This window comes from Nyctibius grandis, chromosome 7, assembly GCF_013368605.1.
Source record: "Nyctibius grandis isolate bNycGra1 chromosome 7, bNycGra1.pri, whole genome shotgun sequence".
Classification (NCBI taxonomy): domain Eukaryota; kingdom Metazoa; phylum Chordata; class Aves; order Nyctibiiformes; family Nyctibiidae; genus Nyctibius; species Nyctibius grandis.
In genome coordinates this window covers 2,874,071-2,899,142 of record NC_090664.1, presented here as the reverse complement: position 1 = coordinate 2,899,142, position 25,072 = coordinate 2,874,071, and the positions used below count along the sequence as shown (strand labels likewise).

The 25,072-nt window shown below is 42.8% G+C and overlaps 1 protein-coding gene across 3 annotated transcripts in view; it reads right to left on the bottom strand.

Moving 5' to 3' along the window:
• The window catches only part of ELMO1 (engulfment and cell motility 1), a 319,175-nt gene that overhangs the window by 159,284 nt on the left and 134,819 nt on the right, over positions 1-25,072 (bottom strand). For all 3 annotated transcript variants that reach the window (XM_068404555.1, XM_068404554.1, XM_068404556.1), the window contains one exon: positions 10,663-10,767. In XM_068404555.1, the coding sequence (XP_068260656.1) occupies positions 10,663-10,767 (105 nt within the window). The remainder of the gene's footprint in view (positions 1-10,662; positions 10,768-25,072) is intronic.

Here is a 25,072-nt window from a genome sequence, read left to right as displayed (position 1 = left end):
TGCCATGGTCTAGTTGACACGGTGGTGCCAGGGCAATGGTTGGACTCGATGATCCCAGAGGTCTCTTCCAACCTGGTTGATTCTGTGATTTCGCAGTTACCAAACAAAACCAACGAGTGAACAGAAAGAGAAATGAAGGCTTGATCATGCTTCCCAAGGTAGCCATTTCAGGCAGCGTTGGTCAGCAACTGGTGAGAGCTGAATTTCTTCTGAGATTTAGCCATACGAATTGCCTGCAGTATCCTGTTTCCTCCAAAGGCAGAAGTTTTCTCAAGAAGTGGAAGGCAGCCCTCCAACATCCAGTTGTTCAACAAAGCATTTAGAGAGACACGGGAAAGAATATTCCTCCTTCGAGGATATGTTAGGTTGCTGTTTTTAACTGCAAGATCACTACCTCAGGAGCACAAAACAGACCCTCAGAGAGGCAGTGGACTAAATTAAGAATTTTCCACATTTGACTACCATCGGCTTAAAAATCTGCATCAGCTTCAATAATGAAGCTTCTACCAGCATCTAAGAGTTAATGACTGACAACATGCAAAGTTTTGAAGACAGGTATATTCAAAAGCTTCCTCATCAAAATCCAGGAGGATGAAACCACCAGACAGAAATATTCCTCCTTCACTGGGAAGGAATATCGATTTAGCCAATCCCTTAATCCCTCACACAGAAGATTAATTTGGCTCAAAGTATACTGCCCACAGCACCTGCAGATGTAATTCTCAGATTCCTGAACCAACCTCAGAGCTTGGCAATGGAACAGAGATCATTATGATGAGGAAGCAAATACAGAAGTGAAAGGCAAGACCCACTACAGCTGCATCAACACTTATAATAAATCCCACAGCAGACAGTTCAACAAGCATTGCTGCACTATTAAAAAGGAGCATTTCCCAAGACCTATTTTGTAGTACTATCTAAAATGATCCTGTGTTAATAGATACTTTTCTAGCAGTCTGCTGTAGGTTAATATCAAGACATTCAGAAAGCCGGTTAGTAAAGATGTTAAAAACCTCTTTAGACCCAAAATGAAAAGTCAGGCAGCGTTTTAATATCCAAAAATTGCAGGGATGCTCTTCCTTTTCTTGACACTGATTTTCCTTTTCCTGAGCCTCCTTATCACATGTGGTAGGCTTCACCATTTGCTTTAAGTTTGGCTTCACTAAGGGCAAATCATGTCTGACAAATTTGGTGGCCTTCTACGACAGGGTTAGAGCGCGGGTGGATAGGGGAAGAGCAACTGATGTCATCTACCTGGACTTGTGCAAAGCATTTGACACTATCCCACATGACATCCTTGTCTCTAAATTGGAGAGACATGGGCTTGACGGATGGACCACTCGGTGGATAAGGAATTGGCTGGATGGTCGCACTCAAAGAGTCAACAACTCTGTGTCCAAGTGGACACCAGTGACAAGTGGCGTTCCACAGCGGTCAGTATTGGGACCAGTCCTGTTTAACATCTTTGTTGGTGACACGGACAGTAGGATTGAGTGCGCCCTCAGCCAGTTTGCCAACACCACCACGCTGTGTGGTGCAGTCGACATGCTGGAGGGAAGGGATGGCATCCAGAGGGACCTTGACAGGCTTGAGAGCTGGGCCTGTGGGAACAACATGAAGTTCAACAAGGCCAAGTGCAAGGATCAGCATGTGGGTCGGGGCAATCCCAAGCACAAATACAGGCTGGGCGGAGAATGGATTGAGAGCAGCCCTGAGGAGAAGGACGTGGGGGTGATGGGTGATGAGAAGCTCAACATGAGCCAGCAACGTGCGCTTGCAGGCCAGAAAGCCAACCGTATCCTGGGCTGCATCAAAAGCAGCGTGACCAGCAGGTCGAGGGAGGTGATTCTGACCCTCTACTCTGCTCTCGTGAGACCCCACCCGGAGTACTGCATCCAGCTCTGGGGCCCCAAACATAAGAAGGACACAGAGCTGTTGGAGAGAGTTCAGAGGAGGGCCACAAAGATGATCAGAGGGCTGGAGCACCTCTGCTATGACGACAGGCTGAGAGGGTTGGGGCTCTTCAGCCTGGAGAAGAGAAGGCTCTGAGGAGACCTTATAGCAGCCTTCCAGTGCCTGAAGGGGGCCTACAGGAAAGCGGGAGAGGGGCTTTTTACAAGGGCATGTAGTGACAGGACGAGTTTCTTTTAAACTGAAAGAGGGTAGATTTAGATGAGATATTAGGAAGGAATTCTTTCCTGTGAGGGTGGTGAGACACTGGAGCAGGTTGCCCAGAGAAGCTGTGGATGACCCCTCCCTGGCAGTCTTCAAGGCCATGTTGGATGAGGGTTTGAGCAACCTGGTCTAGTGGAAGGTGTCCCTGCCTGTGGCAGGGGGGTTGGAACTAGATGACCTTTAAGGTCCCTTCCAACCCAAACCATTCTATGATTCTAAGTAACTCTAGGAAGCAAGTCCCAAGGATATGCTTCCTGAGAAGGATAAGGGACCCTACTGCAGACAGACACAGTTGCCATTCATCCTCTTCACCAATTTTGCTTTCTTCCCAAGGCAGCTTGTCATTTGCCTCAACTTCAGCATCAGCGTTCTTCCCAGATCCTTCACTCAGCACTGCCCCCTCTAACCTGTCTTTTTATCTTCATTATTTTATTTTCAATTTCCCATGCTTCCTCTCTCCATTATCTCAGCCCTCCTTCACATTCCTGAGGCATTACAGAAATTCCTGGTGGCAAAACTAAAACAAAGCCACAGTTATGTCTGCCTTCCTCAGGAAGGCACTAGAATTGCAATTTAAGCTGAGATTTGAGAGAAGAGCTGTGACCTACTACAGATACTGAAAAAGAAAACGAAAGGAGCCACTGACACAAGAAACCCAGATGCAAATCCATGCCTTATTTGAGGGACATCTAGCTATAGGACCATGTTAAAGATCAGACACTAAGAGTCTGATATGTGCTCTGTCATGCACAACTATGAATAAGAACCTTTATTCCACATCAATGAGCCTGGCAGCTAGAGTAGCATCACAAAAGCTCCTGACACAGAGTAAATGGGAAAACCTTCGAGACTCCATAGCCAGTCTTCTCTCCCCATGTACACACATCTCAGCTTCGCAGGTGGAGGGATCGTGGCTCCACAAAAACCAGCCAAATCTTCCTGTGCTAGTGCTGCAACTCATGGTATGATTCAAAACCTTCTGAAAACAACAGCTAGACTTGCAACAACTTCTGGGCTCTTTGGATCAGGACCTTGTTTAGCCAACAGCTTCCATATACATGGGAAAGTTTGGATGTGCTACGAATGGTGAGAAGCAACCTGAACACATGAGGAATCACAGAATCAAGCAGGTTGGAAGAGACCTCTGGGATCATCGAGTCCAACCGTTGCCCCGACACCTCCCTGTCAACTAGACCATGGCACTAAGTGCCATGTCCAGTCTTGTCTTAAACACATCCAGAGATGGTGACTCCACCACCTCCCTGGGCAGCCCATTCCAATGTCTAATAACCCTTTCTGTAAAGAAATTCTTCCTGATGTCCAACCTGAACCTCCCCTGGCGAAGCTTAAGGCTGTGTCCTCTTGTCCTATCGCTAGTTGCCCGGGAGAAGAGGCCGACTCCCACTTCACTACAACCTCCCTTCAGGTAGTTGTAGACCCATCTCAGTTCTGCCATCACTTAGTGCCATGGTCTAGTTGACTTGGTGGTGTCAGGGCAATGGTTGGACTCGATGATCTCAGAGGTCTCTTCCAACCTGATTGATTCTGTGATTCTGTGATGGAGGCCCTCAGAGCAAAACCACACAACTTCCTGGTGCGTTGGTATGGAAAGCACAGCCGTTGAGTGATGTTTGGGGAAAAAACAAAAGGCAGGCAGAAAAACAGTGAGACATCTGAGTGGAAGGTAAGAACAGATAATGGAAAGACTGGCAGAGAAAAGAGAAGGCAAGAGCACATTAGCAGGCTGGGAACCACTGGGCTTAGGCAATTAGGTCTTATATGGAAAACTGCATTCCTTCACAAGACACGCCAGGAAGACACATGTAACAAAGCTCCCTTTTCTCTCTACCTTTAGTAGAACAGAAATAAATTCCATCCCTTTTTCTACATTTCTGGGAAAAAAAAAAATAACATGGCAGTAATCAGGCTCACCTTTATTTCAGAAAATGCTGCAATTATATGTTGGACTACTCATATGTGATCAGGCTAGAATGAGTAGGCATGAGGAGACTTTGTGAATCGATGGAAGGACGTGTAGGCAGCCTCCTATACAACAACTGCATGGGTAAGAAAGCACACAGCAGACAGTCTGACTGTGACTCAAGCCGCTACAGTTCGGAAAGGTCTCTGCAGGATGCCAGCAATCTTCCTGCCTGCATCACCGGCACTCGCAAACAGAACCTGCTCCTTCTGAAGGCTTCAAAAGGAAAAGAAATCCCTCCTCAACCCCCCCAAAAGCAGCAACTCAAGTAGCTGCTGGAGAAGAAGTGTCTCTGCATCACAGCTGCGTGAATAACCGATTTTCCAGCTCAGCAGATGCAGGGGAATGGGGATTTTTCTATTACTGACGCTAAACCAGCTCAATTTTTAATTTTCAGGTCATTGAAATAACTCTTGGCTCAACCAAAACCCAAACATTGTTTTGATTTGGAGAATTTAACAGCTTTTGTTTTAAATACAAGAACAGAAAACTTCGGAGCATACCACTAAGTATCTTACATATAATTCACAACAATGTAGTGGCAATGGATCCATTACAAAACATACCAAGGGATTAATAAACCCAACTTTTCAGCATGGATTTCAACACTGGTTTCTAAAAAAATATTTGCATGAAATAAATAGTATCAGTGGGAAAAGGGATAAACCTTCTCTTCTACAGATGAGGTACCTGAATTTTGTGCTGCAGTAAAATGATCTCTTTCCAAGGAACACTCATTTTTCCTTACACATATTAAGAACCTACTAATCTAATAAATGGCAAAGAATTGGATAGCCAGCTGAGCAGAGTCCAAATAGGTGGATAGCCAATGCTCAGACCCAGAGCTGATAAGTTTATTTGCAGCTTCTGCCTGAAGCACCAATCCCTTGTGCTTAACCAAAACGAGGAGACACAGTGTGTGCCTTCTCAAGGCAGAATCTCACCCCAAAGAAGCAGTGAGACCTGCTAGAATATGGCTGGTCATAAGTGCAGAAGAAAAATATAGAAAAGACACCAACTTGTCAGTCATCAAAAGCAAGTTCATTACAATGAGAAATGTGGACCCCCACCAGAGACAACAGAATCACACAGAATCACAGAATGTCAGGGATTGGAAGGGACCTCGAAAGATCATCTAGTCCAATCCCCTGCTGGAGCAGGATTGCCTAGATCATGTCACACAGGAACGCGTCCAGGCGGGTTTTGAATGTCTCCAGAGAAGGAGACTCCACAACCTCTCTGGGCAGCCTGTTCCAGTGTTCGGTCACCCTCACCGTAAAGAAGTTTTTCCTCATATTTATGTGGAACCTCCTGTGTTCCAGCTTGCACCCGTTGCCCCTTGTCCTGTCAAGGGATGTCACTGAGAAGAGCCTGGCTCCATCCTCATGACACTTGCCCTTTACATATTTATAAACGTTAATGAGGTCACCCCTCAGTCTCCTCTTCTCCAGGCTAAAGAGACCCAGCTCCCTCAGCCTCTCCGCATATGGGACTTCTTTGTGACGCAGCTGACTTACTGTGAAATACAATAATCTCTAAAATCCTACACTCCCTCCCAGATGAAGGTTACCACTATAGATAGATGGCTGTGAGGAAAATATAAAATAAGTGACTATTTCAATGGCGGTGCATTAGAAGCTAAGGTGTAGGTGCTGTAAATTCAGTTTACCCAACGGCATCTGCTCCTTCTGCCTGGTAACACTTAAATTAGCCAAGACCCAAGACGAACGGCAGTCCACTCACAACTGCAGCAGTAGCTTTGATTTTGCAGCCTGCTATCAAGAACACCTGAATGAACATTGACTGAACATACAGAGGACAACTTATCAAAACTGCAGAGCTAGTGTTTCTATAAAGTATCCCAGGCACAAACACAGCACGTTTAAGCACAGGACAACAACTACCAAATTTCTCTTTTTGGCTTCCAAATAAAAGGAGTGCTCCATTTTGGTTCCTGCAGCTTGCACTTTACATCATATTAAGTAAATATCATTATTTTACATCAATATTAGCAATCACTGAAGTGCATCCATAGAAAAAATAAAATCAGGCAAATGAATACACACCTACAAACAACACATGCATAGAAAATATTTCAATTCCATATATTTATACCTCTCTCCTCATTGGATCTTGAAAACAAAATGGATTCGAATAGTCTTGCACTGCAAATTCCCAAACAAATCAATGACAAAGCACCAATAAATGGAGATGCTAATAGCAATGGTGGCATAATAGTATTTCCACGGAACCCTCAGACCCTTTTTACATTCAGGGAAGTTTCGAAGGCACACAGCTACAAGTTACCAGTAAGAAATATCTCAAGATGTCTGCATTGAATAGAGCCCATTTTAAATGGTAACTTATAATTTTACTTTTACAATTAGTAGAATGTGAAGCTGAAGGAGTTTTGGAAAGGAGCAAATTGGAACTGGGAGGGGGGGGTGGGGAGCGCTTGTCTGCTCCAAAAGAACAAAAAAAAAAATATTATCTGTCACAAGGCTTTATTCCAATCATTTTCTTCACTGTTCACTTTAATTATAGATTCTGACTGTCCTGTAATTATGTAGCTTGGGAAGCTGCCAATAAATTCCCGTGGAAACTTTTAAAGTTTCTTGCAGAGCTTCAACATTACTTCCATCAACGCGTTCTATATACTATGTCACCACCTTTAAAAGCAAAGCCTCTGAAGATAGCGATTGATTATTTAAGTGGAACATGAAAAAAAATGCAGTGCGTATCAGTCACTGATAGCATCAAACAATTAATAAAGGAGAAAGAAAAGATAACAGGAAACTAATTCAATAGGAAACTTCTTTAAAAATCCAAGTGATAGCTAAGGACACCACACAATCACCGAAAACATGTATTTTTTTCCCTCTCCACTAAACAACCTTTCTTCTGGAGGCTCCAGTCATATTGTATAGTAAACAAAAACTGACATTCAAAAACAATTAACTCAAAGTCTAAATAAAGAAAAACCCTGTGTTTATCTGAAGGAAGACAGCAAGTAAAGAAAACGTATTACTGTAATTTCAGGAACAAGTATCCAACAGGAAAAAAGGTCAATGAGAGAAATGGATTGTGGGGAAGTAAGAAAGAAAGAATCAAACAGGGAAAAAAAGTTTGGTTATTTTTGTTTCCTTCTTACCACGTGACACCCATGTTTTCACCTTGAAATGCTTTCTGCTTTCAAGATGCAGGGTTACCCACCGGCTCCACTGCCTTCATATTCATGTTCTTCAACACACTGCAATTGTATTTACTCTTCCTCTGAGTACTTTTGTTTGATACTGGTCTTTGAAGTCCCACTGCCGCTCCCCCCAAAAGGACACTTCAGTTTCAGATATCCTTCCCATCTAATTAATCCATTTATTATACAAATTATTTCTAAGCAGAATCACTTATGAGAGGCAGAACAAAGAACAAAAAGGGAATCACAGAATCACAGAATGTCAGGGATTGGAAGGGACCTCGAAAGATCATCTAGTCCAATCCCCTGCCGGAGCAGGATTACCTAGATCATATCACACAGGAACGCGTCCAGGCGGGTTTTGAATGTCTCCAGAGAAGGAGACTCCACAACCTCTCTGGGCAGCCTGTGCCAGTGTTCAGTCACACTCACTGTAAAGAAGTTTTTCCTCATATTTATGTGGAACCTCCTGTGTTCCAGCTTGCACCCATTGCCCCTTGTCCTGTCAAGGGATGTCACCGAGAAGAGCCTGGCTCCATCCTCATGACACTTGCCCTTTACATATTTATAAACATTAATGAGGTCACCCCTCAGTCTCCTCTTCCCCAAGCTAAAGAGACCTTACTTTAAGAGATTACTTATTGCCTTTCTTCTCTTCGAACTTCTCCTTATCCTTTTTTTTCAGGAATACAAGAAGATCCCTTCCTAAGGGCCATGCAGCTGGGGCGTCCTAAGGAGGTGGCAGGTCAGGTGGCAGGGATTTGTGCTGCCCATGAAAATACAGCACTGCCAACAGACTCAGTGAAACCATCATGATTTCCTGATACTGCCTTTGCTTAACAGACCACATTCTGTCAAGAGAAACTTCGTATTTTCCAAGCTCGTTTCAAACCAACTCTGGTTTCCAGACTCGATTTTTAATTACTGCACAGCACCGATATTATCTCATTTGGGGGCTTAGGAATTAACCCATGGTACAGCGATCAACTGTATTGCAGAGGGCCAAGCTGAAAATAATCTCTCCTCCCAGGAACAAAGTATCAACAATGAAAAAAAAAGAGAAGAGCTCATATCAAACAAGTTGTTCAATATGCAAATGTTATTTGTACAGCTAACAATTTCTTGTGGAAACTTAACCTTGACAACAGAGAGAATTTTTGTCAGGGTATAGGAGTAGAAATATATCTGAAAAAAATAAGCAAGCTCAACAGGGTGTAGAAGTAGAGCAAACTGGAGGTGTGGGAGCTTTGGGAGCCAAAGGCCATGAAGAAAAGGTAATGTTAGATATGAAATAAGGAACTCAAAATGAGAAGGAAACAGGCATGTGAGGGCCCACAGGAAACTACTGTACACCCATTAGTAAGTCAAGGAGATGAACAGACAGAAAGTAGATGTCTTCTGCTATCAAAGACTAGCAAAGCTGTAGGAATTGCACAACACAATTTATGTCAGCCTGCTGTTAACAGGACAAGGTGGACCACCGCAGATGAGTGAGCCACCACGCCAGCAATGCTAGTATAAGCACTAAGTAGAACTACTCAGGAAAGATGGGTAGGCCAACACACTCCCCAGGTGCTTTAACAGTTCCCAAAGCAGCTTTGAGCAAGCAATTTAATCTGAGCATGCCTCACTAAGGCATTTCTCGTGTATGTGTATGCTTTTTCAGGTGGGGAATACACGAAGCACCAAGACACCCTCCTAACAGGAACTATACAAGAATAAAAACAGGCATCTCAAAGTAACAGCAAAAATTCTCAGTAATGCAGCAGCAAAAATACAGTATTATGCAAACAAAGCTGAGCCAGCACCAAAGTCCTTTCTAAAGAGTGGCTAATTACACGCTACACTGAACCCAATTTTTAAGACAGCGTTTGCAACATGAAAATGAAAAATAAGAAAAAATTGAGAGATGTCAATGAAAGCTCTATTTCAACAGAATTTCTGTCCTCTTTAAATTCTTTCAGACTTCTTTAAAACACAACTCTCTCATTTGGAGCACTGTCTACCCCTACTAAGCACCTTCTCTGAATTCAGAATTTTCAAAAGATGCCTATGAAGCAGGACCGTCCAGGTCTTAGCAAATATTCATGAGAAAAAGTAACCCATTTTCTTTTCATAAACAAAACCACTTTTCAGCACAGTTTATCTAGAAAACATACTCATTGCCCTGTATGTGAAATACCCCTTCATTTCAGGGGTTTATAGAGTTTGATAAATACTGCTGTATTGCATGCCACCACTGTTTCTTTTAACAGTTATTGCTAGATTCAGACTGAGGCAGAAAGACACATTTAAAGAGCAGATCTGACAATCTTCTGGACTCCTATTACGTCCATGGATCATCCTGGCCTCGATATCAGCACACCCTTTATACACCTATCACAGCTTTGACACTATTGTACTTTGAGCAAAAAATGAGACAATAATCCATACTGAAAGTTCACTCTTTTTAGTAGAAACGGTTGGTGTGGCTACTGTTTCCTTCCTATACACAACCTTCTTTAAGCAAGTCTGCATGTGCACTTTTTCTTGGGCACTTAAACCATCCCTACTATCACAAGACACTGACTTTCTAGACAATCCTCTACTCCCATCTGTGCTCGCTAGGTTTACACTTGGCAAATATTCGACTTCAGCAAAGGTCAGGAATGTCTGCTCTATTCAGAGGCAGGTATTATTCAGCTGTATGCCTCTTCTTGTAAGGATGCAAGACATAACTTGTTCTAACTACCCTTGAAATAACAAATGCAGGAAGTGGAGTGGGCAGGGGACAGGAATGGGTTATACAAGTGAATCATGATGCTTTTAACCTATTTTTCTCCAAGCATTACCTCACCTACAGCAGCAGTTTTAGTGGGAGCATCTTAACTCTCAGGATGCTGCCAACTCAGTCATTTAGCAAGGCATTTGCTCATCAAAGCCTCCTCTCCACAGAAAACCCTGACAGTTTTTGGTAGACTTAGAGCAGGGCAGAGAATTCTACACAATTACTCATTTCTGAGCTTATGGACATCCATCACACATCTGAAAAAGGCACAAGCTCATCTCCCTTCTCTTGGCAGGCCAAAGCAAAAGGTAACCTTTGCAAAAAGTAATATTTGATTCAGCAACGACAGACGGGACAGCTGCATAGCTTTGTCCCAAAGCTTTTACAGACTTACGTCGTGTTCTAGTGTCACGTGGCTTGCCTTCCTAGAGTTTGTTGTTAATGATATCAGGGTTCTGAACCTCCTCTTCAAACTCAACCATAAACAGGACATAATCAGTGTGAACAGACAACTGCATGCATCTCGAAGACGAGAAGCAGCCTTACCCGTATATAAGCATCCTGGTGATGTTTAGCGAAGTACAGCATGTTGTCGAGGGCTAGCATTCCTGGCGGGGTCTGCGTAAAATCCATTGCTGGGTTTACATGATTCTGGAAGAAGATAACAAGGTCACTCAATTAGCATCTTCCCAAAAGCTACCAGCTCCCCAGTGATGTGCACCGTGTTAGCACGCTGTGCCAAAAAGTCCAGCAACAGAGCTCTGTTTGCTGAGCAGAAAACTCTTAACAAGGAAATGGTCGATGCCTCAAACAACTTTAAAGCCAAATGCAAACACTATGAGGTTGGCATGTCAGTCGTTCACTTCTGTAGCTACGGAATGGAGTTTCCCAAAGTCTTCCATGGCAGATAGACTCCTCAGTGGTATTAGAGACTAAAAATACTCTTACCTTACATGAAAATGTAGATGTATATGCAAACAGCCACCAAAACACCTATTTTTAAAACTGCTATGGAATTATTTCAAAGAAACCACAAAAAGGAGAAAAAACTACTAGATTCAAAAGCTATAGTAAATCTATTGGATCTTGTAGACTCCTGATCACGAAGGGCCTGAGACAAAAGTGTATGAAATGAAACAGATTCACCTCGTAGAATTTGGGTAAATCTTTTGTTACGTTCTGAATCTATGAATTTCAACTACGGAATTAATGAACGAACATACCAAATGTAACTAAAACTTGTTAGCTTCCACACGCTCCTACAAATTTCAAAAGTTCAGTTTCACATGCTACATGAAAAGCTACATTTGCTCAAAATATTCATTAAGTCCATCTTTTGATTGGATGGAATTAAATGTATATTTGAATAAGTTTCCTGTAGTTCATGGTTTAGATATGAACATTTGCCTGGCTATGTACAGGCTCGAAAACACCACAGAAGCTGCTCAGAAAAACAGAGACCCAAGAGTGTGTCTCCATCAAAAAATGCCTATCGTCTGCTATGCTCTTTTATCAGTGTCACCTTTGCAATGTCTCCAGCTCCACTCATCATTCTGACACAGAAAGATTTCCCTAGTCACTTTGCAATGGCATTTCTGTTCTGCAAAACCCAGCTGACAGACTTTAAAAGTGCATTTACTAGCAGAAAACTGAATGGCAAAGATCAGCACAGATTTAATCTTCCATCAGTCTGTTTCTGCTGTGTGCTCAGGGTCTGATCCACCCACCTCACTGACAAAAGCATGGGGTTTACTACTTTTCCTCCTGTTGAGTCTGCCAGGCCATGAAGTTGTAGAAATGTGAGATTCCACTCAGTTGCCAGTCTTACCTTTAAACGTACGATAGGTTGGTTTTACCAGTCAATAATTCAGTCATGTGAAAGATTAGACAGAGTACAAAGAGAAAACAATACACTAAGATGGTTTGTGCCCCTTTAAAAGCAGACAAAGATTTTTGGGCTGAAGATGACATCTCCAGCTTAGGAGAACTGGCGTACAAGCAATGCAATTATAGGCTCATCATTCTGCAACAGGGAACCAAGAGGATGTCTGAAATCCTAGATTTTATATGCAGCAGATATTTCAGATAGATTTTCTAGTAGTCTAGAGTGGGAAACTCTAGACTAGAGTAACCTAGAGTGGGAAAGGCTTACTGAGTTGTGTTTTCCAAAAACTCACCTTTTTTAAACTACTTTTTTTTTTTTTTTTTTTTAACTTTCATCTGTTCATCTGAATGATGAACAAAAGCCTGTCATGGCTATTCCACAGAATCACAGAATGTCAGGGATTGGAAGGGACCTCGAAGATCATCTAGTCCAATCCCCCTGCTGGAGCAGGATCACCTAGATCATGTCACACAGGAACATGTCCAGGCGGGTTTTGAATGTCTCCAGAGAAGGAGACTCCACAACCTCTCTGGGCAGCCTGTCCCAGTGTTCAGTCACCCTCACCATAAAGAAGTTTTTCCTCATATTTATGTGGAACCTTCTGTGTTCCAGCTTGCACCCATTGCCCCTTGTCCTGTCAAGGGATGTCACTGAGAAGAGCCTGGCTCCATCCTCATGACACTTGCCCTTTACATATTTATAAACATTAATGAGGTCACCCCTCAGTCTCCTCTTCTCCAAGCTAAAGAGATCCAGCTCCCTCAGCCTCTCCTCATAAGGGAGATGTTCCACTCCCTTAATCATCTTCGTGGCTCTGCGCTGGACTCTCTCTAGCAGTTCCCTGTCCTTCTTGAACTGAGGGGCCCAGAACTGGACACAATATTCCAGATGCGGCCTCACCAGGGCAGAGTAGAGGGGGAGGAGAACCTCTCTTGACCTGCTAACCACACCCCTTCTAATCCACCCCAGGATGCCATTGGCCTTCTTGGCCACAAGGGCACACTGCTGGCTCATGGTCATCCTGCTGTCCACTAGGACCCCCAGGTCCCTTTCCCCTCCGCTGCTCTCCAACAGGTCTATTTCCCCAACTCAACCTTCCATCTTCCCCGTGTGATACATTTATCAGTCAGAATATCTAAAATCAGTACAAGACTGTTTTACACAGATCATAAGCCCAACAGACATTAGCTTCTGGAAGGAGAAACCTCCCCTCCCTGCCATTTTAAAGTATTCCAGAAAGTGCATTATTTGAGAGGCTGGGTCTGGCAGACACACGAATGCCCTCCTCCCCCCAAACCCAGCATGAATATCTTAGCAGGACCTTCTGTGCATTTGAACCCACCTTTTTTTTGAGCGTAAAGTACAACTCCTGGGGAACACTGCTTGACACTTGGCCTCACCATGAGCACGTTTCCTTGGGAAAGCTGTTGGGAGGCTGTCAACAGGGAACCACACAGCAGCGGTTTTACAATGCCTTTTGCAAGGAGAACTTCAGCACAGGGCTGCACATATTCTCTCTAGCCCCAAGCTACAGCACGGGCAGAGTATACTTGAATAAATACCTGGTACTCAGAGAGTATCTAGTCTCAGCTACCCTTCTCCAGCTATTAAAATATTAGCACTCATTTCACTGGTATTTACAAACAATGTTAAAATAAAAGCAGGACACAAACAGAAAGGCTGACCTAGTGTTGCTTGAACAGTTCTTCTTCCCATTCTACATCTCAAATTATACAGAAACATCGACAAAAAACAGTGAGGTCATAAGAAATCTCACCACATTTAGTAAGGATGACCCATTTTGTCTCTTACCATCACTACTAGTTCTATGTTCAATCAGAAAAGTCATCTCTTCATCACTTATTACATTTTCTCCAAGTCAAGCCCATAAACCCAGCTATTTCCAGTTGTTTGTTTCAAAAGTGTCTGTCACTTTGGATCCCAGGATAACTAGGGCTAGATCTTCAGCTGTGCTAAGTCAAGTAAATGGAGATACGCCAGCTGATAATAGCTGAGGATCCACAAGACAGTTCTGGCGTGCGTGAGACAATGCATTATCTTCAATTATTCTTCAAATTCAAAAGGAATGCCAGCTGCTTTGTTCCCTTCCTTCTTCCTTCCTCCCCCTAAAATCATCCTTTTCTTAACACATCGAATGTTTGTGGTTGAAATATTAACTTATTGAGAGTGGGTTTAGAAATGAGATACAAAGCTAAATTATCTAAAATGCTGTAGTGAATAATTCAGAAGTATGCAAACACCCCCACCTACAACATAATTTATTAAATATATGGAACACAATGTTTCAGGCATATTAGTTGCATGTGTTAAAGTCTATTGCATTTCTCTCTTTATAAAAAGCCAAGAGTAAGAAATACAAATGGAACAGATTTGTTACCTCTGATTTTTCAGGTAATTTTTTTATTTTTTCCACTAGACTGAGTAATAGCTATGCATCTTTCAGCTTCGGCGTCTGAGCGATATTTAACAGCTTACGCTCTTAGACTGTACGTGTTAACATACCAAAAGCATCAAGAATTTGTTAGCCAGCTTAGCAGGGTACTGTGGAAATGAAAATACATTCTTTTGGATAAGAAGTAAACCCAAAAGCATGTCGTCTTATGCCATTAAAAAAAAAAAATCACGTGGCATGTTTCACAAGATGACAGCTATTCTGGATACATTCCAGTGCAGTAGTTATAGTCAAAAAACCCAGCATGCTCACACAGTCCTAGCTACATAAAACTTTCTTCTCTGTCCTGAATGGCTCCACCGTCTTACTTTTGGCTTCCAAGGCAATCTCTGAGGGAAGTGATCGTCCCTCTGTACTCGGCACTGGTGAGGCCACACCTTGAATCCTGTGTCCAGTTCTGGGCCCCGCACTTCAAGAAAGACGTTGAGGTGTTGGAGCGAATCCAGAGGAGGGCGACTAAGCTGGTGAAGGGTCTGGAGGGTCTGACCTACGAGGAACGGCTGAGGGAGCTGCGGTTGTTTAGCCTGGAGAAGAGGAGGCTCAGAGGTGACCTTATTGCAGTCTACAACTACCTGAAGGGAGGCTGTAGTGAAGTGGGAGTCGGCCTCTTCTCCCGGGCAACTAGTGATAGGACAAGAGGACACGGCCTCAAGCTTCACCAGGGGAGGTTCAGGTTGGACATTAGGAAGAATTTCTTTTCAGAAAGGGTCATTAGCCATTGGAATGGGCTGCCCAGGGAGGTGGTGGAGTCACCATCTCTGGAGGGGTTTAAGAAAAGACTGGACATGGCACTTAGTGCCATGGTCTAGTTGACATGGTGGTGTCAGGGTAACGGTTGGACTCGATGATCCCAGAGGGCTCTTCCAACCTGGTTGATTCTGTGATTCTGTATAGATTTCAGTTGCAAGAACATGTCCTCGCCCCGAGATGCCTGATCACAGTAACGGCGCACTGACTGTAGATAACTGCTAACGGACAAGCACCACTCACTCTTTATATTATTCCTAATGACAGCATCTTCCATGTGAATATGCTGAAGCACAGAAACCATTTATTTCCCTGTATTCTAGCCAATAAGGTAAAAATTATTTCTGTCTTGACAGATATTGACAGCCTATCACAGATTTTGGACCAGTGCTATGTTCAACTATGTAAAAATCAGTTGCCAAGTCATGCTAGCTTGCCCCGAAAGCTGCTTGCAGTAGGTGCTAGACCTGGTAATAGCTGTTCTACACCGAAGAGCAAACTTCTGTTTTCCCAACCCCAAAGCAGCTATTCTGTACACCTCACTTCTGTAGGTTTGTATGACAAAAACACCACAGAAGTTCCCAGGCAGGGATTAGGACTGTAAGAGAATTGATGACAGAAGAACTTCAGAACATCTGAAAAGGAAGAGGGCAATTTAAATGATGTCGATCTAAAACGAGCCCTCTCAAAACTGGTCATAATTTTCTCTACAGAAAAAGGAACAATCTGTCTACGAAGATAGTGCCAAGGAGAGTAATCACTTTCTCCCATCTTCAATTATTTGCACTTACTCATTTTCTTCTTTCTTTTAAATCTAAACCACAGTTCTGTGGGCTAGGAAGGAAAGCAATCACCTGGCTCTACAGCGCCTACGCGAAAACCTTCCCTAGGTCCAATGAGGAAATCACAGCAGTACGTACAGGGATGTTTGTTCGTAAGAACTCAGGACCAGGAGGGTGGGAACTTTTTAAGTGATATTCACAGTGAATTATGAATTGATAAACTTATGCTGGCAGTATCAACGAGCACACAACCTCACCATTTACCCCTTCCCTAAATAATCCTGAAGTTCTACATGCAAAATGTTCCCATCTGTTCATTTACACAAGAATTACAAATATGAAAAAAAGCCACATTAAAAAAAAAAACATTTGTGAAGAGGTAGTCAGCTAAAATTCTTAATGAGGAAGTAATCTTGTCTTTTTATTTAACAGTACTATATTCAAAGACATGATGATGCCCACAACTTCCACCATCCAATTTAATGAGATATAACAGTGACTCGGGAATTTTCAACCTCTCTGTATTCAATGAAAGCAAGAACTAACAAACAGATTTGGTTTTCCCTTGATAACTCTTTAAATATGCAAATGTGCATATTTTTTTTTTCTTCCAAAGCCAATTTTTTAAATTTTCCAACAAAACTCTATGATAGAATGAAAATGTATCTGGAGGATCCCTGAATTTAAAAAAAAATAATAATAAAACCACTGTCTACCTCAAGTTAGAAGTATCCAAGCTCAGCAACTATTATATCTGCGAAAGAATATGCACAAAAATTTTTAAGATATAGTGCAAGTCATTTAAATCAGATCCCCACTACCCTACCACATATAAAGAACTCCAGTATATTTCTACTGGATATAGTTTCATAAAGACTTACAAATTATGTTTGCATACAACAATGGTAGTTTTTCCTTTAACTAACATATTTCTAGCTTTTTCCAGGTTTGTGTTTCAGGAAATATTTGGCCATTTCTACCTACTTAACTTTTTTTTTTTAAAATGACAGCTTTGCAGTTACATATTACTAGACTGCAAAGGTTATCCTCCAATAATAAAACTCACTCCAATCTTTCTGGATCAAGTTTGAGCTCACCAATATAAAACTGACCTTCTCAATAGCAAAGAAATCATAAGCATAATCTGCCCATAATTTGCCCTACAAAAAATTTAAAAATTTCATAATTTGGCTACTGTATTCCCTCGATTCACGAAGTAACTGTGTAATATGAAGCACCACAGAGCTCTACATAAGTCACCACCAGAAATCTGCCCCAACCATGAACGGATGCTACAGTAGTCAGAACCTCAAAACTCTGAATGTTGTGGTGGCGTAACTAAATCAGCTAAAATCATCACACAAAATATAACAAAAGACAAGCACTGCGTATTTTCAGCCACGAATAAATTACACATTGTAAAGCAAGACATAAAGCTCTTGCATAATTCTTTGTATTTTATATGTGCCTATATTACAGCTTTACAGTTACATGGAGTTAATGCTTTGGATCCAAGATCTCAAGCCCTATGGACTGCCAGTAGTTTGAAAGCCTAAAAGAACCTGAAATGAGTGCTGTAACTTAAGAGTGATCATATCTTGCCCAGTGTGCAACAACTATGAACCACCTTTCAGGTTTTATTTTAGTTAACAAGGACAGACTTTAAAGTTAAACACATGTTTAGCACTTCACAGATTGTTGACTTATTATTGAAGTAATGTTTTCCGGGCAAATGAAGTTATCAAGCAGTAACAGGTCATGTACTCTCTCAGGGATATTTAAAATGAATCAATGGGACATGGTCATTTGAATTACATTTTTTCAGTGTGGGAAATTACTACAAGATATCTGCCAGTATCCACCAAGTTTACAGAATAACTGAATAAGCAATCAAACATCCACTCCCAGATCTAGCTAGACCGGGTCGAGAAATTAAGCGCCATACTAGTTTATTACTACTCCACACTTGAGATTACCAGTTCATTTAACACTCACTTCAGCAGACCCTGTCAGATCTCCTGTCCCACATTTCTGGGCAAAGTCAGCCTGCTTTAGACGAAACTGCTGCTAGACAAGGCGTGAGCTGATCAATCCAGACGGCTTTCACTGCAGGGAATTAGGGACCGTTCTCAGGAGGCTTTCTGGGGGCTCAACTGAAAGGCTGTGAGGCAGGTAGCCCTCCAACCAGGACAGCTGGAGAGCAACCAAGGGCTACAGCTTTTTGGAGAGCTCCAGCTCTCCCAAAACCCTGACAGAAGTATATTACCCATGTACTGGCCAGCAAGCAACTTTTGTGTTGTTTGAACTACAGCAGTCAAGAAGTACAAGAGGGGGTTCTCCTCCCCCTCTACTCTGCCCTGGTGAGGCCGCATCTGGAATATCGTGTCCAGTTCTGGGCCCCTCAGTTCAAGAAGGACAGGGAACTGCTAGAGAGTCCAGCGCAGAGCCACGAAGATGATTAAGGGGGTGGAACATCTCCCTTATGAGGAGAGGCTGAGGGAGCTGGGTCTCTTTAGCTTGGAGAAGAGGAGACTGAGGGGTGACCTCATTAATGTTTATAAATATGTAAAGGGCAAGTGTCATGAGGATAGAGCCAGGCTCTTCTCAGTGACATCCACTGACAGGACAAGTGGCAACGGGTGCAAGCTGGAGCACAGGAGGTTCCACTTAAATTTGAGGAAAAACTTCTTTACTGTAAGGGTGACTGAACACTGGAACAGGCTGCCCAGAGAGGTTGTGGAGTCTCCTTCTCTGGAGACATTCAAAACCCGCCTGGACGCGTTCCTGTGTGATATGGTCTAGGCAATCCTGCCCCGGCAGGGGGATTGGACTAGATGATCTTTCGAGGTCCCTTCCAATCCCTAACATTCTGTGATTCTGTGATTCTGTGAGGGTGACCGAACACTGGAACAGGCTGCCCAGAGAGGTTGTGGAGTCTCCTTCTCTGAAGACATTCAAAACCCGCCTGGACGTGTTCCTGTGTGACATGATCTAGGTAATCCTGCTCCGGCAGGGGATTGGACTAGATGATCTTTCGAGGTCCCTTCCAATCCCTGACATTCTGTGATTCTGTGTGATACATCAGGATAAACTGGCATGGAGTAACCCCAACTTAAAAAGAAATAGTGTTATAAATTATAGGCCTTTTTATGACCTTGGAACATGTCATGAGATTGACTAGCTCAATTTTACCAGTGTTATCAAAGCAGTTTGCCTTTTCTACTAAGATAGGATCTAAGGCACGAATTCTCATCCTGCCCACGAGGATAATTATCAAGCTAGCAAGAAGATAGTCATGTGAGAAAACAGTGTGAACAGTGACAGCAGAAACAGTAAGCAAAAAAAAAAAAATTAATCCATCTAAACTTGAATATTGTAAATAAACACAGATTAAATGTTTTCAACCAGATGGAAGTCAGATGTGGCAGAATCAAAACCTACCTGAGTAATTTCACCTCTGTTTTCAAATACTATCAGATGTATAATTAGTCAGACTTAGTGTTCGCAAGTCCAGTTTCAGCATGAAAAGCCTTTTTTGAGTTCAGGTAAGCTTAAAATCTGCCGAGTAAGGTACACTGTGAATTCCACTCATTTAAGCGTAATGGCTGGCACTGTTTAAAATATTGGTGTACAAGCATTAACGGTCCCCACTGATACTTCAAAGACTACTTATGAAGGAGAAATTCAGAGCTCTTCAATGGGCATTTTGTATAAAAATTAAGGAAATGATACAAAATAGTTAACAAGTGAACAGAAACATCTATTTTAGCATATGGCGAAAACACGTGAGTTGCATAGCCTATCAACAAGAAAAAAAACTCCAAACTCTAGACCTTTTCACTACGTAAAATGAAAGGTTCAAAACCAAGTTCCGCCAAATCTTGGGCTGCTTGAATCAGAGTCTTCTAAGAGAGCGTCTTTTTGATTGTTTTTGTTACACTTCAGGCAGTTTTATCTAAACTTAACCTTTTTGACATAATATTTGTCTCTGTTAACTAAGGTGCATTAATTAAAATATCTTTCAGTTGTGGTTTCTTTTAAAGAAAAACTACTTAAATTATAAGCAATCAAGTAAAATCAGGGTAAAAATAGTCATTACAGAATCACAGAATCAATCAGGTTGGAAGAGACCTCAGGGATCACTGAGTCCAACTGTTGCCCTGACACCACCCTGTCAACTAGACCATGGCACTAAGTGCCATGTCCAGTCTTTTCTTAAACACCTCCAGAGATGGTGACTCCACCACCTCCCTGGGCAGCCCCTTCCAGTGTCTAATGACCCTTTCTGAGAAGAAATGCTTCCTAATGTCCAACCTGAACCTCCCCTGGCGAAGCTTGAGGCTGTGTCCTCTTGTCCTATCGCTAGTTGCCTGGGAGAAGAGGCCGACTCTCACTCCACTACAACCTCCCTTCAGGTAGTTGTAGACTGCAATAAGGTCACCTCTGAGCCTCCTCTTCTCCAGGCTAAACAACCCCAGCTCCCTCAGCTGTTCCTCGTAGGTCAGACCCTCCAGACCCTTCACCAGCTTGGTCGCCCTCCTCTGGACTCGCTCCAACACCTCAACATCTTTCTTGAAGTGCAGGGCCCAGAACTGGACGCAGGATTCAAGGTGCGGCCTCACCAGTGCCGAGTACAGAGGGACGATCACTTCCCTACACTGGCTGGCTACACTATTCCTAATAGAGGCCAGGATGCCATTGGCCTTCTTGGCCACCTGGGAACACTGCTGCCTCATGTTTAGCGGGCTGTTGATCAGCACCCCCAGGTCTCTTTCCACCGGGCCGCTTTCTAACCACTCTTCCCCCAGCCTGTAGAGCTGCAGGGGGTTGTTGTGGCCGAAGTGTAAGACCCGGCACTTGTTCTTGTTGAACTTCATGCCATTAGAATCTACAGGGAACCCACATCCAAAGCAGCCCACTTAATTGCTGCAGTTGCCTCTCCCATACATCAACACTCAGAAGACTTGAGTGAAACTCCTAATAGGATCCTTCCTCTCTAACAACTATCAGCTCCAGTAAAGGATATGTTGCTTACATACTAGGGTAGGCACGGCACAACCACAGAACAAGAAGATTGGCACTTAATTTATGCAGTGAATTATACTTCCCTTGGAACTTCATTAATAACGACAGCTGCGGTGGCTGGGGACATCCCTGCATCCTTATAAGCCGCATGGCTTTGAGAATGGTGAGCTTTGCAAGGAACCTAAATCCAGTGCCAAGCATCACAAAGGTAAGCTGGGATCCTTTGAGATATCTCTGTAGAAAGGTTTCACAATTTTCTCTTTCAAGCAAGCGAGCTAAAATGGCTGTCGTGCAAAAGCAAAGGGCCAGGCTGTGCTTAGCTCAAATAAAGAGTAGGGAGAAGTCAGTCCTGTGTCTGAGAAAACTCCACTTCAAAATGAATCAGTCATGTGAATCTCCTGGCTGCCTGGCAGCCAGATACAATAGCTGTCAACATTTAAAACCAGGGGACTGAGCTGACATGTCATCTGTGGCCAGGCTTGCAGACTCACAGTCCTAGGTAAAAAAAGCCTGCTGCCACTGCGGAGCTCTGTGGTTCACACACCGTCACGTCTTTTATTACCTGTGACCAGGTCAAGCTCCCAGTAACCCCAGAGGACAAGCTGAAAACTAATAGACAGTAAAGGAACTGTCAACTTCTATGATATTCTAGCTACCTTTGGATGTAAGACCCCACACACAAAATGACTAGCTCTATGGTCAAATCTTCCCCCTGCTTGAGCACAAACAGCCAAACTCTGTAGGTGTCAGAGATGGGTTTGGAAAAAAGGACCAATCCTTCCTAAAACCTTTGAGTCCATACTTCTGCCTTAAGTCACCAATAGCCTATGCTCATCCTATAGCATACCATCATCTGCCCTCAGTAGTGAGGTAATTAAAAAAAAAAGGACAAAAAAACACTGCATCCATTTACTGGGGAATTTCAGTTCATTCAACTTCCATTTTTCTTTGCCTCCCTCTACAGGAATCTGAAGCTCTTGGGACTAGAGCTGCGCTCTGCAAAATGCAGATATGTTTGGCATGTCAGGGCATTGTTCTGCTCTGCCTCCAGTTTCCTCCAGACAGACATCAGTAAGAGGATGGAGCTGCACCAAAATGTAGGAAGACTTAAAAAAATTAAGAAATTTTTAAAAGAACACATACCATTGCCACTCACGCAGGGGCTGTGTAACGAGACGACTATATCAAACAATCAAAATAGTCAGAATTAAGATACAAAGGTGATTTTAATTTGGGGAAATGATTCAGTTATTCACAGTTGAGTCACTTTTCTCCTTCTCTTTTAATTCACTCACAGGCCTAAGTTAATGAAATCACATATTCAAAGCGACTGTCTAATTCTTTACAGCTGAGGAAAATCTAGATACTTTGTGTGCCAAGCTATTTACTGTCCTTTAAATCTTACAGCAGGCAAAAAAAAAAAAGAGGAATGAGAGGATGGGAAGCAGAGTGACATGTACATTTAAGTAACATACATATCTGCTTGCATGCACGCATACATTGGAAAATTGCATAGGCTTAAAAAAACCAAACCTATTATTTGCTATAATTAACATTAAATCAAATTTACACTGTTTCACAAAACTACCATCACTTCAACATCAAGCAAGGGTTTGTGTGGAATCAGCTATCCAGGTCAAGCCTTGTGAAACAGATGCAGCCCACACTACAAAAGAAAAGAGATGTCATTATGTCTGATCAGTTTTGGGGGGCCTGTTTCTTCATCTTTTTTTTTCTTATGCAAATTGAGGCATGTGCAGTACATAATATTCAGAGAAAGATGTCCAAGATCTATCTCTAAGAGAAGGGGTCAGAACTCTGCTGTTATGATACACTTGAAACTACTCAGCCCTACCACATCCAAATCCATGAAGCTTGCCTGCCCCCACGAGTTTATAACTGGGACACACATAGTGAATGAGCAGCAAACAAGAAAACAACACAGTGAAATCATAGATAATATATAAAAAACATATGCCAGAAATGCAACGTCCCACTGCCCCTGATTTTACATTAGCACATTTATATTTTTTAGTGGATTTTTTTCAGAAGAGGCATGCTTTTTTAAATCAGAAGTTTAAGATTTTTTTTACAATTTCACAATTAAAAATATTGGAAAGATAAAAATATTTAAAAAAAAAACACCTTTTACCCTCTGCAAAATAATAGAACTTATCCTGTCATTAAGAAACTGATGTAAAGGATGATTCCTCCAACTAATATTTATAATAAGCACAAAATGATCAAATAAAGAATTAAAAAAAAAATCAAACTACAAGAAGATTGACATTCTACAGAGTTAGTTCATTCCCACAGACATACAGCTACAGGTATTTCATTCTGATTAGTTTTAACTTCATTCTTAAAGTGATACTAGAAGGTCAAAGAAGGTTGGCAGCCTATCAAGAAGTGACTTTTTTTTTTTTTTTAAATCTGTTCTCCTCTGAAAGAACCAAAGCCAAGAGGAATTCAGTAGTATGTGGTAAATGGCTGGTTGATTCATTTTAGCAATGTGCAAATTGTTAGACACCCATAGCTCCTGACAATCCTGGTAAATCACACGCAGCTGCATGGCAAACAAGAACATCAGCTTTAACATATGGATTTGCTGGCCCCAGTTGTTGGTCCCTGTAAGGATGCATCTGACCCAGGCGCCTCTTTTGTGCAATTATTGGCTCAGATCAACAGTACCAACTTTATATAAATTTAGTAGCTCCTCCTAATACATTGATACCATCCATTGCGCATGTCACGAGGTCAGGCTTTCCTGGTTATAAACTGATCAATTTTTGGTAATAAAGTTTCTCAGGTTTTCTCCCAGCCGTTTAAAACCTCATGCCTCCAAACAGCAGTAATTCTCTTGCATCCCTCTGTTCGCACTGAGGATCAGCAGACCACAGCCTGATTATGAACAAAAATGCATTGCCTTTGTTTGGATTTACTGATCAGTTCACTGGTTTTATCACCCATCTCACTTCTTTGGTCATTCTCCAGTATTTATTCCACACTGCAGTCACACTTGGCTGAGAAGCTATGGAGTCACCTAACAGCATGTGCCCCTGCAGCCACAGGAGATCACCCCTCTCCCTCAGGGGGTCGCACCCCAAGCCGTCCTCACCAGCTCTGCCCCACTCACACACGTGAAGGGCAACCAAGTTGTCCCTGTTTGTGCTCAGCAGGCACCTACCCACTCTTCCTTCCACTACTCAAAGTGGTTCAGGGGCTCAACGGAAGAGATCTGCAGATCAAATGCTAACCCTAGGGGCTACCCTCCTCTTAAGTTATACCAGAGATCTCCCCCACAGCCACATATTACAGAATCACAGAATCAATCAGGTTGGAAGAGACCTCTGGGATCATCGAGTCCAACCATTGCCCTGACACCACCATGGCAACTAGACCAGGGCACTAAGTGCCATGTCCAGTCTTTTCTTAAACCCCTCCAGACATGGTGACTCCACCACCTCCCTGGGCAGCCCATTCCAATGTCTAATGACCCTTGCTGAGAAGAAATTCTTCGTAATGTCCAACCTGAACCTCCCCTGGCGAAGCCTGAGGCTGTGTCCTCTTGTCCTATCGCTAGTTGCCCGGGAGAAGAGGCCGACTCCCACTGCACTACAACCTCCCTTCAGGTAGCTGTAGACTGCAATAAGGTCACCTCTGAGCCTCCTCTTCTCCAGGCTAAACAACCCCAGCTCCCTCAGCCGGATATTGACTGGAAGGTCTCGGCAAATCTAAACGTCAGTGTGGAGTTTCAGCATTGTCACAGTTTAAAGCTGGGCTGGCTATTAAATGGAGGGCAGATGCTCTCTATCAACCCTTTCCTCCCCCCAGAAGGGGAAGAAAAGAGAAAAGGGAGAGAGACTTACAGATTGGAAAGTTAAAACAGTTTTAATAAACAACAACAATAAAAAGAGTATAATAATAATAATAGAAATAATTAAATACACGCAAACCCAAGATGGAGCTCCCCTGATGATGATCATGTCACCCTTGGTGCTGCAGGGCAGGCTCTGGGAAGTCCTGGACTGGACTCAGTGGCAG